We start from the raw sequence: 15,353 nt of genomic DNA, 5'->3' as shown, positions 1-15,353 counted from the left end.
GAGGCAAATTGGACAACAACGACTAGCTTCAAGGGAGCTTCTACTATACTCCTGCCATGAAAAAGAAAATGTCCCACGCACACAAGGAGTTACATTGATGTTGTCCAAGCAAGCACAAAATGCACTTACAGGATGGGAATCCCATTGACCCAGGAGCATAAACCTACTTACTTACTCAAGCCTATTACTCCCAATGGAGCATAGGCCGCCGACCAGCATTCTCCATCCCACTCTGTCCTAGGCTTTCCTTTCTAGTTATATCCGATTCTTGTTGATTCCCCTCATGTCTGTCTCCATTTCTCGACATGATGTGTTGTTTGGTCTTCCTCTTTACAATGAACATCATCTAATGCTATGCGCCTACCAACGACAAAAATGAAGACGTTAAAGATTAATTCTACGATAGGCTGCGGTCAATCATCGAGAAGTGCTCAACAAAAAACCTGACCATTCTGATCGGAGATTTAAAGGCCAAGGTTGGGGGTGAACAGCAACGGATATGAAGACGTCATGTGACGACATGGACTGGGAGAAAGGAACGAAAATGGTGAGAGATTTGCAAACCTTTATGCCTTCAATAAACTGGTCAGTGGAGACACTATATTCCCACATAAACGCATTCACGAAACCACATGGACTTCACCGGATCACTCTACACAAAACCAAATCGACCATATTCGCATCAACAAAACGTTCAGGAGGACTATAGAGGACGTGAGAACCAAGAGAGGAGCTGATATAGCATCAGATCATCACTTGCTGGTCGCCAAGATGAGATTGAAACTCAAGAAGTATTGTAAAACGGGGCGGACAATATCACAAAAGTTCAATACGGCCTTTCTTCAGGATACTGACAAACTCAACAAATTCAAGATAGTCCTCAGCAATAAGTTTCAGGCCCTTCACGATCTACTGAATGGTGAAGAAACTACTATGGAGAGCAACTTGAAAGGGATAAGGGATGCAATCACTTCAACATGTCATGAGGTCCTAGGCCACAAGAAACACCATCACAAGTAATGGATCACTGTTGATACACTGGATAAGATTCAAGAAAGAAGGAACAAGAAGGCAGCAATCAATACCAGCCGAACAAGAGCAGAAAAAGCCAAGGCACAAGCTGAATACACAGAAGTAAACAGGCAGTTGAAGAGGATAATCAAAACCGACAAATGTAAATATGTGTAGGATTAAGCAATGACGGCAGAAAAGGCTGAAAGAGGAGGAAACATGAGACAACTGTACGACATAACTAAGAAACTCTCTGGAAATCACCGTAAACCGGAGCGACCAGTGAAAAACAAGGAAGGCAAAGTAATCACCAACATTGAAGAACAACGAAACAGATGGGTAGAACACTTCGGAGAACTCTTCAATCGACCAGTCACACTGAACCCATCCAACATTGAAGCAGCACCCACGGACCTCCCAATCGATGTTGGCCCACCAACAATTGAGGACATTAGCATGGCCATTAGGCAGGTCAAGAGAGGCAAAGCAGCGGGACCGGACAACATTCCAGCAGGGGCACTGAAAGCAATCGAATGTCGGAATACTTTTAAGTAACGAGTGATCATTAATTTAGTTGTCAATTTGTATGGTACTACTAAATTGGAAGGGAATGGCACAGAATGCTTTATTCTGAAATTTATGTATTTTTCGTGTCACGCCTCAAGGTGGGACAGATCACGCTATTGTAGTTGAGATTTTTAATAGATCTTCAGATTGCACTGTCATGTGCATTACATATATTGGCACTCTGAATACACCGGAGTACTTTAAACACTTTTGGGTAGATATGATCAATTAATTTCTCAGGTTTTTTTGTAATTTCGGGATAAAATGTTCTGGAACGCTGATCAGGTGTTGTGGATAGTTTGTGTAAAGTTAATTTCCACCTGACTACTCTTTATAATTAGCACTGATGACTGCAATGGAGTTCATATAAAAACTGTTAAGGTCGTTAAAGTTGCATGCAAACTTATCATAAGGTGTTTTTTGTGAGGTAACTTGGTGTATATTTAGTTGAGGGAAGAGTCTAGTGAATAACTATTCTATTTACCGTAGGGTTAGGTAGTTTTAGCTGTGTTTAAATCTGTTGTATCAACACAATATAACTTTACTCTGCGTATTTCGAGTCTGATGGTCAAGGCCATTTGGGTCTAGTGGTATTTAGTTAGACTATTTGAAAATGACAGAAAATATATCTTTAGGCAAACAGTCAAGGTCCACGCTGTTCAATCGTTTAGTGTCGACAGACTTGCATTCTGTGAGTTGTTAGATTGGATATATATCCTAGCAAATATCAATCTTTGCCAATTTGCTTGAAAGTTTGCTGAGTATTTAGGACCGAAAGTTTTATGTGTGCAGTAATGGTTTGCAATTTGACTGTATAGTCACTTATAGAAACAATAATCGTTGCACATTCACGCGTGGACATACTTGCGAAATCGTGAAAATTTTCACGATGAATCAATGTTAACATTGACTCATTCATCAGGAGATAAGCTTACATTGAAAGTACAGCGTGATAAGTGAAATGCTTAAAAAGAATATTTTCCGGAAAAGAAGACTCATATAACAGTTTTAACTTGACACAATTTGCCATGCATCGTTCAAAAAGATGTTCTTGAGTTGTAAATATTTTGTCTAAAAAGCAGAAATAAACTTCGTGACTTAAATGAACTGGCTAAAAGGACTATGATATATCAGAATGCAGCATGTCGAAGCAGAGTAGTTTCTCAGAACCACCTCATTCTGATCTCAATATATAAAACCGAAATGTTTATGTGGCTGTACTTAGTAGAATTGCTAATGAAAACATCGAAGTATCCTCTACAAGATCACTGAGTATGGGTCGCATGGACCTGTGAAATTCACAGAAGCAAGTGTCATTCTTCGGGATCTACAACACTTCCGCTCTTAACAGGAGTTTCACTATAAGAAGCTTACATGCATATTACAAAATAAGCTGAGATAAATATCCTTGCATGTCATATCTTCAAAAGTGATTACATGAAGGTAATACGAACTGTTGTAGTGCATATTGGTTTGCATTGTGTACACTAAAGATAACTTTACGTTGAACTAGTAATATGATTATTAGTAAGTAAATCAAAGAAAAATATTCAAAGCAGTGTGATGTACATGGTTAAAAAAACTATGACAGGTTCGGGAGTATACTATTTATATTCTAGACTACTAATCATAGTCCTCTTTTAGAACAATTCGTTTATTCGAAGTAAACATGTTATTTGTTCAAAAATTAATATTTTTTCGTTTTTCAGCAACGTTAAAGGATGTTCCCCAAAGGCATACAATTCGCTAATAAACCTTGGAAGTGTGCAGTTGAACTACTTCATCAGGTATCTCGTGTCCTAATATATGTGTATTAAGAAATTACAAAGATACTTAATCACCACCCCACTATCATTTCTTTAAGTGGTAATTTCTTGATAAAAATAATATATACATAGGTGTTCATGATATACCGAGTCTGACAAAGTTATGGGAAGGTTTTATCACGGATGTGAAACCTAGAATGGTACAACCGTCGACCGTGTACAAATTGATGCGGGAATTTTTAGATGTAGGTTATATTTTCTATGAATTAAGTAACTTCTAGACAAATTTCGTCGAGGCAAACATTGACTTTCATACCTGTTTATCCTCCCTCTTATCAGCAAATTTATTCATACGATATAATGAATTGGACACGTATACTCTGGGATTATTAATTTCGACTATCAAGGTTGGACTTTATGTCGTTTTGTAATTAATAGATTATTTAAAGGAAAAGTGTGATCATTTTGTAGCTCGACGGCTTTTCTCGCATTTCTATGAACCTATCCTATCTTTGAAGTTAAATATTTCAGAGGGTAAGCTACTTTGAGTATGATTGTAGATCTTTTTGTATATGCTTCTAAATATTTATTTCATTAAAACTATTTGACTTGAAACGCCTTTTAATACTCAGGTAGTTTCTCCTCCAAATCTATAATTCTCCAAAATTTCTACTGGTACTTTACGTTCCCTTCCCTCAGAAACCCAGTCTTCAGTAATAAGGATAGTAGGTTGATGAACCTGTATTAATCCTGACACACTGCTTTCCAGTGAAGGTCCAGCTTCTCCTTGAAAGTATTCACTGATGGGGCTGATACCACTTGTTCGGGTAAGGCGTTCCAATGACTGACTACTGGATGAGAAAAACGGGACCCCACTTTAAGTTTATTAGATCTTGGTTTATGAACCTTCTTGCTATGACCGCGGAGATTGTTAGTGCTGGAGGGAGCAAAAAGATAAGACATATTAACACCCAAATCATAATTAAAGATACGAAATGCCAGTATAAGGTCACCTCGTGTCCTACGATACGAGAAGAGGAAAAGATTTAGCCGTTTTAAACGCTCATCGTAAGGGAGTCTAAAAAGACCCTTCACTAATTTCGTTCCTACACGCTGGACACACTCAAGGGAGTTAGTATCCTTTACCAGACTCTCCCCACTCTCGGTCGTACCAGGGCGTTTGGGGGCCCTTTACCAGACACGGGCTAGCTGCTTGGATACAGTACTCTAGGTGTGGTCTTACATAGGTGGGATATAAAATTCGAAACGTTTCCTCGTCAAAAGATTTGAACGCTCGGCAAAGTGACCATAACGCACGAAAACCTTTGACAGGCTGCTTTGCAATGCGTAGTTGTTTTTAAATCATGACTTAATACTACTTCTAAGTCTTTATGCTCTTGAACGCATGGAAGAGGTTTACTCTCAATAGTGTAACGGTAACTATTACCGTGACCGATGTGCATTAGTACACTCTTCCTAGCATTGATTTCTAAGCCCCACTCTCGAGCCCATCTAACTAAATCGTCTAAGTCAGCTTGAAGATCCAGATGATCAGGCGCACTTTTTATTGTTCTCCAGATTTTTACATCATCCTCAAAAAATAATGTCGACGACCTAAGTAACAGCGGTAACTCATTAACGTAGAGAAGGAAGAATAGAGGGCCTAAGATGGTGCCCTGGGGTACACCACTTTTGACTGGCTTCCAATCGGATAGCGTTCCATTGACCCTCACTCTTTGTCTGCGGTCACATAAGAAATTTCCTGTCCACTCATGTACAGTACCTATTATTCCGAAGCTCGTGAGCTTCTGCATGAGACCTACGTGTGGAACCTTGTCAAATGCTTTGCTAAAATCTATGAATATTACATCGACTGACAGACCGTTATCTAGGGCTGCTGTTCAATCCTCCCTCGCAATAAGCAAGTTTGTCAAGCATGAACGCTTGTTACGAAATCCGTGTTGCTCAGGAGCTAACAGATCGTATGAATCTATGTGACTTAGCAACCTAACCCGAATTAACTTTTCAAGTAACTTAACGACTATGCTAGTTAGACTAACAGGCCGGTAGTTAGATACTATATGTCTCTGACCGTCCTTAAATATAGGACTGACTATAGCGTCCTTCCAATCTTTAAGGAGTTGAGCGAGTGAAAGGGACATGTTGAAGAGTGTCGCAAGCGGTTTTGAAATAATGTCCGCAAGAGATGACAGCAACCGTGGATGTAACCCATCAGGGCCCGGTGCCTTACCAGGTTTGAGGTTAGTTATCAACGGAAGGACAGTTTCGTCAGTCACCTGTACAGATTCCATGGTTGGTATCTCGGTGTGAGTGGGACAAATATTTGTTACAATAAACGTAGAGAAGACTTCGCTAAAATAGTTTGAAAAAGTCTCAGCTTTTGCTCGATCTGATTCAGCTAGTAATTCTGAATTTTCGTGTAACAGTAACGGGGAATACAATCACTACGTTTCGTCCGCCGTTTAACATACGAAAACAATCGTTTCGGACAAGTACGGCTATCATATACTAACTGTCGTTCTTAAGTGGTACGGGATTTGGCTATGGTTTTCTTACAGATATTACGGGATTTTTGGTACTCACGCTTAAATGGTTCATGACCTGTCAACAAGAATAAGTCCCAGAAATGTTTCCTACGCTTTAACAGATTCTGGGTTTCCTTATTAATCCATGGAGGGCAGTGTGATAGCTTACGTGCTGACCATGGGATAAACGGCGACGTTACGGACTCGAATGTAGCCTTAAACTTATTCCATTCATCTTCGATCAATCCATCCGCGTCGATCGACCAATCAGTCGAGATAGCACAGTTTCTGATCGCCGGAATATTGGCTCGCCAGATATTGGGACGGGGTGGAGCAGAAACAAATTGTATACCATGTGTCCTAAACTTAAAGTGAATTACAACGTGATCACTGTTCACAAGTGGAGGAAGGTGCTGGATATCAAAGACATCCTCACAGTGGTGGGTGAGGGCGAGGTCCAACAGTGACGGATCATGATTGAAATCAATATGTGTCGGTTTTGTGATACATTGTACAAGTGCACACTGAATAACGGTAGATAAAAGGTCGCTATCGAAACTACTACCTGGAGCTGTAAGCTCTATCCACTTGATATGCGGTGCGTTGAAGTCCCCAATGATGAGACAACATTCTGCCATACTCCAAGAACAGATGTGTCTTAGGATAAAGTCGTCAGCAAGACAAAACGGACTACGGTATATTCTTCCTATAGTCACTAACCCACTTCTAGATTTAATCTTACAATATGCAATCTCACATGTGCCACTGATACGAGCCTCCGATATTGTTGATTGTATGCGAAAGTGATCCCTAACATATAATATTATACCTCTCCCTTTGCGACTTGAAACTCTATCAATTCTAATACAGATATAGCCTGCAATGAACGGAGAACAGTCTATATCTACTGTGAACCAAGTTTCTGTAACAACGATTATATCGGGACATAATTCTTCCACCACCAGACTTAGCTCGGACGTTTTATTTCTAAGACTACGAGCGTTCGTGTAGCACACGCTTAAGGTGTTTTGGCAATCAATCGTTCTACCCATACAGGCCTCGGAAGCATTGGCTTTCAAGACCTGACTACCCGAAAACCCTTAATGGTAAGGTTATTTTCGCCAATTAATTTGCGAGTCCTCAACTCCGTAAGAGCATTCTTCGATCCTCAAGCGGCCAATCTGGTCGAATACGGATATTTGAGTCACGAGTTTTTGGTGCGTTTTTCAATAATATGTCTCTTTCTTCGAAACTCCCGAGAACCAGCTTCAGGATTCTTCTTGGTTGGGTCTCGCCCCCAACCCATTTACCAAGTCGTATTACTTTTGTAATATGTACCCCTGAAACCTCTTCAGGTAGCACATTTCTTACCACAGACTCCACTAACTGCAGGTCATGTGCATGTCTTCTAGCAGGGTCGTTATCTTTCGACTCCTCTAGATTCCAAATAATTAAACTAGGAAGGGGTTTAGCTTCCTTTGAAATTGTGTTAACAGCTTTCGACCGTGACGATAGATCCTGTATATTAACTACTGGTATCTTACGATTAGCTTTTATTGTAACAGAGTCCTGTAAGTGACTCACAACAGTGTTAGACGAAGCTTTACTTTGGAGCTTTGGCGGATTGGTCTGAGAGTCCACCAACGACTTATCAAGTAAACAGTCATTAGTTTTAGCTGTTATTTGATTTTTCTTCTCAGTCACGCCAGGATGGGTTTCACTCTCACCATCAGATTTTGGTAGTGTAGTATGTGACTCACAGTGAGAGTCCATCAGTGAGTTACTAACTACCTGTGTACTGCCTACAGCTTTTTTCCTTTCGTTTCGTTTCCTACGTACCGTAGTCCATTTTTCATCCCTCAGGACATTGGGACTATTTGGAACGGTGATGGTTTTATCCAGTTCGTCGGTTCGCATTAAAGATGCATTGTTATCATTGTCAGTACCAGGTGGTATTACTCCCCTTGTTAATGTTAATGGCGATCTCACTTTTGCGTCAGTCAGAGTCGGTTGTTTGAGGTGTCGCGTAACAGCAGGTACTGCACTGACGCAATCGTCAGTCAGTGCCGGTGTTGTCAGCGCATGTGTCATCGTTTTTCTTGCAAGACAAAGCCAATAGGCCCATAGCCTCCTGAATTAGTACCTTTTTATCCGTGCAGCAGAACATACAAAGCCAATGCGAGTTAGGCTTCGAGCATCTTTTGTATGCCATCGGACTTAGGCATGTACACATTTTGTGGTACCACTCTTTACAGTCATCACACTGCATTCCCTCCTCAACGGCGAACAAACAGTTTGGTTGCCCACTAAAGTTCCTCGTTTTTCTTAGATTCTACGCAAAATCCGTATTTCTCGAAGCTTTCTAGATTTACTGTTCAACGACTAGGTTCGTTACCCAGCTACTGAAATTAAAGTAGGTGAAGTAGGATTTGTGTATTTTATTCAATATTTAAGGGTTGAGTACTTTGACAGTAATGTTTCATGCTACGCTTCTCTCCCAACATTAAGATTAAAAACATATTCTGTAGGAACCTAATCCCTCATGTTCCTTCACATTAATTATTACTGTGTTACTTTTTGGCTGTGAATCTTAGCAATTTTATTAATTGGTGACTGGGATTTAGAATTAAGCATGAGGCTGAAATTACATCGTGGCAAGAAGAAATCTTCATTGAGCTACCCTATTTCTAATGGTTTTGCGAATTACATGTAGTTTCGTTGAATTATAGTTTGTAATTAGTATAGTGATTTTTGTCATATACTTTATTATAGACGGCACATATTCGATTTCTCAAATGGAACTTATTAATCGACTCGAACAGTTAACTAACTATTGGGTAACATATTTATCTAGCGAATTTCCCTGTAATATATCCAAATTCGATCCAGCTCACTTTTTATTCGATTGGATTAGATTGGCATATTGTTTAACTGTTAGTGGCATAGTTCATAAGAGGATGAATTATTTCAATGTTGGCGTGCAGTTTTTAGTTGTAATAAAATCAAAGAATGTGCAACAATATGACAGTTTTATAAAATATCTTGTAAGTTATCGATATTATCTACGATTTATTTTCTATAAATGTTGTCTTGGTTATATCCTTGTTTGTGTCGAAACCTTGTAATAATATTGATGCTGCTTAGTTAATCATAGTCATGTACTGCTACTCCACTATAACAATATGGATCTAAATGATATAGGAATAAACTGGTTGTTCTCCCCAAACCTTCTGGTAAATAGGAAAGTGGGAAGAGTCATTCCCTCCTCTCGAACTGTTCTCACACATTGCAGAGTCTATAACCTCTTCTCAAGAGGTACTACTTTCTGGTATCATATGGTGGTGTTTCCTGACGATCGAGAGCGTGGAATTGAACACAGCTTAGGTCAGTTCGATCAATGCAAAGGGTTCATCCGAGAGCTGTGAAACTATGATATCAAATTGGTGAAACAAGTTTTTAGTGAATTCACTGTAGTTACCAGTTACCATGCGGACTCATCTTGACGTCTCTTCACCTGTAGTTTGTAGCTTACTTTTTTCGTTATTATTTAAAAGCTACTTGTCTATGGTGCTTCTGATTACCCACCATTTGTCTAAAAATTTCTGAAAGTTGTATTTCTTTTGGGTGTGGTCACAAATTACCGGTTTTGGTGTCGTAATTTGTTTCTAAGCTTTGTTTTTTCACATATCCCTTCCTTGGTTATTATACATTCCAGATTGACGAATTATGGAATTCATTGGCAAGTTTATATCTCCGAGCAACAGATCTTTCCTCAAAATCACCTTTATCTGGTAGTGAGGATTCGTCCAATTCTGCAAACATTAGCTCTTATATTCAGGGTTCTGCAGATCAAGATCTTGTTGACTCTTATTATCAGGAATTCGGCATACTTTTAAAACTCTCTCGTTTAACTTCTAATTTAAATTGTTCAACCAAACTTGTGATCGACGATCAAACTCTTGATAAGCTGACTTGTCTCATTTTTGACCGTCTAGCAACTCTTTGTTTTTATCAAAGTGATATCACTGTGTACAACCATCCATTCGTCTACCATGCTTTATTCAGCGTAAGTACTTACAAGTTTTCATTTTACCCGCCATTTTCATTAGTGCGGATTGTGAATTAGTGTTATATTTAAGGTAGAGTTCTCATCATATTATTAGCTTAACCGACTCTTTAATTTAAAGCTCGTAATATTTTGAACCTCAAATATGTTGGAAGACGTTAGACTCGCTGGTGACTTTACCTCAAGTTCTGTTTACGCATACACCCCAGGGCCTGTGAATATGCTTGCAGATTTTAGAAAGTCTTAGATGCCAAAATCAATTAGGCAAATGTTTTTCTGGTTCATCCATATTTGGAGAGGACATGGGTTTAATGCACGATTAACCGCTTTTTGAGTAAGAAGTCCTAATTTTCTTTTGCAGTCGGTCATTTTTTTCACTAGTTTTGATCATTGTCTTTAATGTATGCCTAGTATGACAAAATAAATGTCTCTTGATTTATGTAAACTGCACATACTTCCAACTTCTTCGGACATCATACTAATCGCCATTTGTTTACTCTTCTCTATAGAGTAGGGATTTACTAGGGGATCAAAAATGTGCTCTACAACTGAAGTGATAATGTTGTGAGAAAATGTAAGAAGAAAAATCTGTATACTTAATAACCACAAACAACTGAAACCCTTTTTTAAGAGGTGTATTTCCGTTAAAATTAGTCTGTCAACAAAGTTCATCTAACGTTTTTGAAATATAACTATCGGAAACTGCAACGGCATGTCCACTGGCTTTCATCCTGAGTCACACCCTATGGCTTAACTCGTCATTCGGTTGAAGAATCTCTAAAACCACAACTGGAGAGTTGAGATGGATCAGCGGATGCCAGTCATATACAACTACCTTTCATGTCATGGTGTCACGATATAAACTAGACAACTGTTAGCCTTTTCCATCAAAATAGGGGGAGGGCAGACCATTTTATTCATTTTGTTATTCATGTTATGAAACATTGAGAGCGATTGAAACCTTTCCAAAAAACCATTATCTTCATTTTCTTTACAGGAAGAACAATCAGTATCTGTAAATAATTGGTCCGAGTTTTTGTTGAAGCCTTTGGCAAATTTTACATAAAGATCACTACTTTTCTTTCTTGTTTTATTAATTGTATATATATATTTGAAGTGATACTAATTTGTTACACGAGTTCATTTATTTCATATGCGGTGGCGCTTCCAGTGTCTGTTAACCATTTACCAAGGTTAGAAGTGAAGTGCGCATAAGGAAGTTTTGCGTTCTACTAGGATGTTAGTGAATAGTGAGTTTGATCTAATCATGTGTGTGATGTAGTTGTAAACGTCTAGTCACGTGTTTTGGTATCAGAGTCAGCTTTCAACATTGTGTAGAGGGGTATCAGTTGCTTCGTTTTTTGTCGAAGTTAAACTTTTCTGCATACAGTGTGAAATTAAGTCATCTTCCAAGCAGTTAATACTAGGTTTTGATATTTTCATGCTACTTACCAACTCGTGTCGAACGATGACTTATTGGTTAATTAATTCGAATTTTCGATCGGTCACAGGTTTAACTCTCTATCTAGTTTGGCTGATGACACTAGTCTTTACGCGACAGTTTGGCTCAGTACTGAGTACCAAAACATGTACTTGGTAAATGAGTATATGTATAACGGGTAATTTGAAAAGTATATTTATTCTCATTTGTATGATTGATAAAGTGGAACAATAATTCAGGGCTTAAGGTGTCCGGCTTTTAGCTACTAAGTAGCAGTTCTGAACTTCACTCTTCGCACTTCATTTTGGGCAACCGTATAGTATCACTAGCCCTAACACTTAAAGTATGGCTCTAATTCAATTACATGAATCTAAATGAAACAGTTGCTGCTTTCATCAAGTGTTAGAGTATGTTACGGGAATTACAAATTTGATAGTTCCATATAGTTAAATGTAGTATTCTGCTTACTACCATGCATAACCTGTGCTGTTTAGGGTTTTTTGCGCACAATCTCGAAGGTTTAAAAAAAGATCAAGTTCAATGCAATTGTTTAAACATTATTAAAGTGACTGCATAAAAAGTAAGACATTTATGTTACTAACATCGTCTTGAAGAATAACAGTAATTAGTGTACAGTTTTATAAATTATAATAAATGATGAAAGTCAGTAGTTTCTTTATTATATTCATCGTAGAATTTTGGCTTATCCGATAGACTTACATCACTTGAATAGGGTAATAAATTAAATTTAACCCAATTTTTCTGTTGATAGATTCTTCGAAATAATCCACACTTTACTTTTTCCATTTGACTGATGATATTCATGTGTAAAATTTGTTCATTCTTTATCTGCTTCTGTGTCAAATTAGTAAAATTTATTGGGAATGAAAAAATTCTTCATCTCTATATTTCAGTGAATTGAAGACTTTCGAGAAAAAGTGTTTAAAACTTAGTAGTCTACTGATTATATTGAGTTATTCGAGCTGTAAACGTTTCGCCTCTGAACAGTCGCCTTCGGTGATGTTCTAGTTTACCAGCGTTGATATCATATAGCCAACATACAAAATAACGTGACAGTCTATTTTGGATTGGATGCTTGTATATTTTTAGAATGGGAAACAGTTTATATGAAATAACTCTAACTTATAGTGACATACATTATAAGAAATTTGTACCAAGTATTTGCTCGTTATCTATTAACTAATTTTAAATCTCTAAGATTTGTTAGTCAGGTTGACGTATAGGAAAAAATAGCTTGAAACTTATGGGTAGTTGGTGTTCCAACGTCGTATACCTTAAAGTTTGAGTAAATCTACCAGAGCAATGATTGATCTCATGGTTTAATGTTACATGTACTGTCTGACGTGTTCATTGTAAGTGGTAGGTTTGAAACTAAGTGGAGTTATTGTCTTGTTTACTGTAGTAACCGGATTTTATTGATGAAGCTGACAATGTGATGAATAACGTAATGGTATTGACACGGTGTCGTGGTGCGCTTGTTATTTCCAGGTAGTTATAAATCTCGAACCTGGGTTTTATGCTTATCGACATTCAGCAACAAAGAGTAATCGAAACTGTGAGGAATCTCAGAGGTTTACAAGTTTCGGAGTTTTGTCTTTTAGCTCATTTAAATTACATCTGATCACTAGTTGGACCGAATCTCATTACTTGTCTAGTGTGACTGTAAACGTTAAACATAATTACCAATTAAGTGTACTGATGAGATGATCTTTGCCAAAAATAACCATCCTATTATTATAAATACTTTTAAGAAAGAAAAAAACTTACATCTGAATGTCCTACTAATCTCGTTTTTGATTCATCTAATGAATTATTACTTGGTTTGTGAGTGTTAAACATTCTTGAGTCCACACATTGTTGATAGCGTAACTGCAGAAATGAAATTTTAGACGTAGCTTTAGCTAAATCAGTTTCTGTAAAAATCAAGTTATCTCTCATTTACAACAATAATTGATAAATTAACTCATCCTTTTCATTTTTGATCGTTAAATTCTTATAGTCCTGTTATTGCATAGGACCAGAAGTGACATAGTTTAATCTGGTGTATTAGGAGATCGTTTCTTGAGATTAGAGAGCTTATAGTGCCAGAAATGATCATAATTCACTTCACAGTAATTTGACCAATATAGAATTAAGTGACTGCGATTCAGTACTAATTTAAATTCTCCGACTAGGATGATGTTAAATAATCATAAGTAATTATTAGGTCCGTGCAATTTCTTAATGACAACCATTTTCATACAATTGTAATTCATAAGATCATCATTCTCAGGAGATTTAACAATTTTATTCTGTTAAGATTACGAACTTAACTAGAACAACCGTTATATCCTGGTTGGTTAAATTATAACTGGTTATCGGATTTTAGTTTATTCAAGTCTTACATGCCATAGCTTTTGAAATATGGTCTTTGGAAATTCGAGATATTTTAATTATTCTCTCCTACGGTTTCAATCTATTTACACCAAACAAACTAAATGGGAAACGGGTCTGACTAGTTTCAGTGGTTCTTTTGAAATAAGTCAATTGTTATTAATGTGTTTATAGCAAATACTTATTAAACAATTTGAGTGGGCAATCTGCTTCATAGATGTAGTGTCCGCACTCCACAGTTCGAGATGATCATTGCACAACTTGGTAAAAACCTATTATGAAATTCCAGGGTGATATTTTAGGTTTAAAATAATTAGAGTACAGTGCATTGTCTACTTGATGTCATTCACTTGTGCCACGAATGTAAGGTAGACATATATTTGCATAGTATTAAACCTGGTACAAATATCTACTGATTTGATTTACCAATTTATTTAAACCGAATGAGCAGAAAGTTAGAGATTACAAAGTAATAATAATGATACTGATATTAGTGAGAAATATTGAAAGACCAAAAATCATTGTAAATGGATGAAAACAGATGAACAGCATGGAAAATGCACAAGAAATTAACTGTTATTGGTTTTAAAAGAATGTCTGTATGATATCTACTTCTGGACAGTTAATAAAAGCAACTAGGAATCACCGTTGGTAGTCAAAAGTACTTGCAAGAAGTAAACTTAGAGGGTAATATGTCATAAGATATTTCTGATTTTTAAAGCTTAGTCAAATATGATCGCTGGTTTTTCATTAATGAACAAGTCTTGTGAATGTTCGGTAGGATTCTGTGAATTCAACAATTTCTCAAAGTTTGAAATCGGCCATTATTAACAAATAGTGGATCGTGGTTTGATGACGAGCATAATTGTTAGTTTTTTTAATTTTCTCAGCTTTTCTATAATATGTACTTCTTTAAGATCAAATAATAGTACGTTTAATCCTAGGTGACTGGAAATAGTCGACAGGAAACGCGGCCTAGGTTTCGAGTTTGCTGGCAATGGTCAGCGTAGCATACGTGAAGCTCCGAGGGTATTGATGCTCCCTGTGCTATTCGAACCCGGGTCACTTAGCTTCACAATCTGAGATGTTACTGCTGAGCTATTCGGATCTCAAGTTACCTGTAGGATTGAGATATCTACAATTGATTGGCCACTTAGTAGTGAACATTCATGTTTGTTTAGTCCTTTAATGGTGATCGAATTTTAGATACGCTTTGTTGATGAGTGTCAAATGGCACCAAATTTATGTCCAGGGTTTCTTGCTCACTACCTTCAACCACCTAACACTTCAACATAATATCAAGTCACTCATACCAGTGGTCTTATTTCAACTTGCTCAATAAAATCCAGTCAACACTAAAGGACTAGAGTAACAGGCATTAGTCACTATTCAGTACTCAATCAGTCGTACACTAATTTTATCGATTACCTAGTTATTAAGTAAAGGGAGGTTGATTATGAATACAGTGGTCTTGAGTGCTGTTAAAGATATGAAAGCGGTTATCACTTTCCGGTTGCCCACACCGTGGAAAGGTTCTTCTGGAGTTACCTGAAAAGGAAGTT

The 15,353-nt window shown here is 37.5% G+C and overlaps 2 protein-coding genes across 4 annotated transcripts in view; one reads left to right on the top strand and one right to left on the bottom strand.

Moving 5' to 3' along the window:
• Nucleotides 1-2,121: 2,121 nt before the first annotated feature.
• Nucleotides 2,122-12,022, top strand: MS3_00007886 (uncharacterized protein). Of its 2 annotated transcripts, XM_051216228.1 has the most exons (10): nucleotides 2,122-2,168; nucleotides 2,214-2,269; nucleotides 3,288-3,365; nucleotides 3,408-3,444; nucleotides 3,477-3,589; nucleotides 3,626-3,751; nucleotides 3,783-3,878; nucleotides 8,663-8,934; nucleotides 9,606-9,956; nucleotides 10,954-11,072. In XM_051216228.1, the coding sequence occupies exons 8-10, from the start codon at nucleotides 8,686-8,688 to the stop codon at nucleotides 11,020-11,022; spliced, it is 669 nt and encodes a 222-aa protein (XP_051066797.1). In that variant the 5' UTR covers nucleotides 2,122-2,168; nucleotides 2,214-2,269; nucleotides 3,288-3,365; nucleotides 3,408-3,444; nucleotides 3,477-3,589; nucleotides 3,626-3,751; nucleotides 3,783-3,878; nucleotides 8,663-8,685; the 3' UTR covers nucleotides 11,023-11,072. The 2 variants fall into 2 exon arrangements, with proteins under 2 accessions (XP_051066797.1, XP_051066796.1); XM_051216227.1 differs by having other exon boundaries at nucleotides 2,122-2,269; nucleotides 3,794-3,878; nucleotides 10,954-12,022.
• MS3_00007885 (uncharacterized protein) overlaps nucleotides 11,986-15,353 on the bottom strand; it is a 20,526-nt gene continuing 17,158 nt past the window's right edge. Inside the window, exons 6-7 of one of the 2 annotated variants that reach the window (XM_051216225.1) lie at nucleotides 13,186-13,287; nucleotides 11,986-12,252 (exon numbers count right to left, since the gene is read on the bottom strand). In XM_051216225.1, coding sequence (XP_051066794.1) covers nucleotides 12,043-12,252; nucleotides 13,186-13,287 — 312 coding nt within the window. In that variant the 3' untranslated portion in view covers nucleotides 11,986-12,042. The remainder of the gene's footprint in view (nucleotides 12,253-13,185; nucleotides 13,288-15,353) is intronic. The other variant, XM_051216226.1, reaches the window with a different exon arrangement.

Source organism: Schistosoma haematobium, chromosome 4 (assembly GCF_000699445.3).
Source record: "Schistosoma haematobium chromosome 4, whole genome shotgun sequence".
Classification (NCBI taxonomy): Eukaryota; Metazoa; Platyhelminthes; class Trematoda; order Strigeidida; family Schistosomatidae; genus Schistosoma; species Schistosoma haematobium.
Note: the sequence above shows the minus strand (reverse complement) of the source record. Positions and strands in the feature narration are given on the sequence as shown.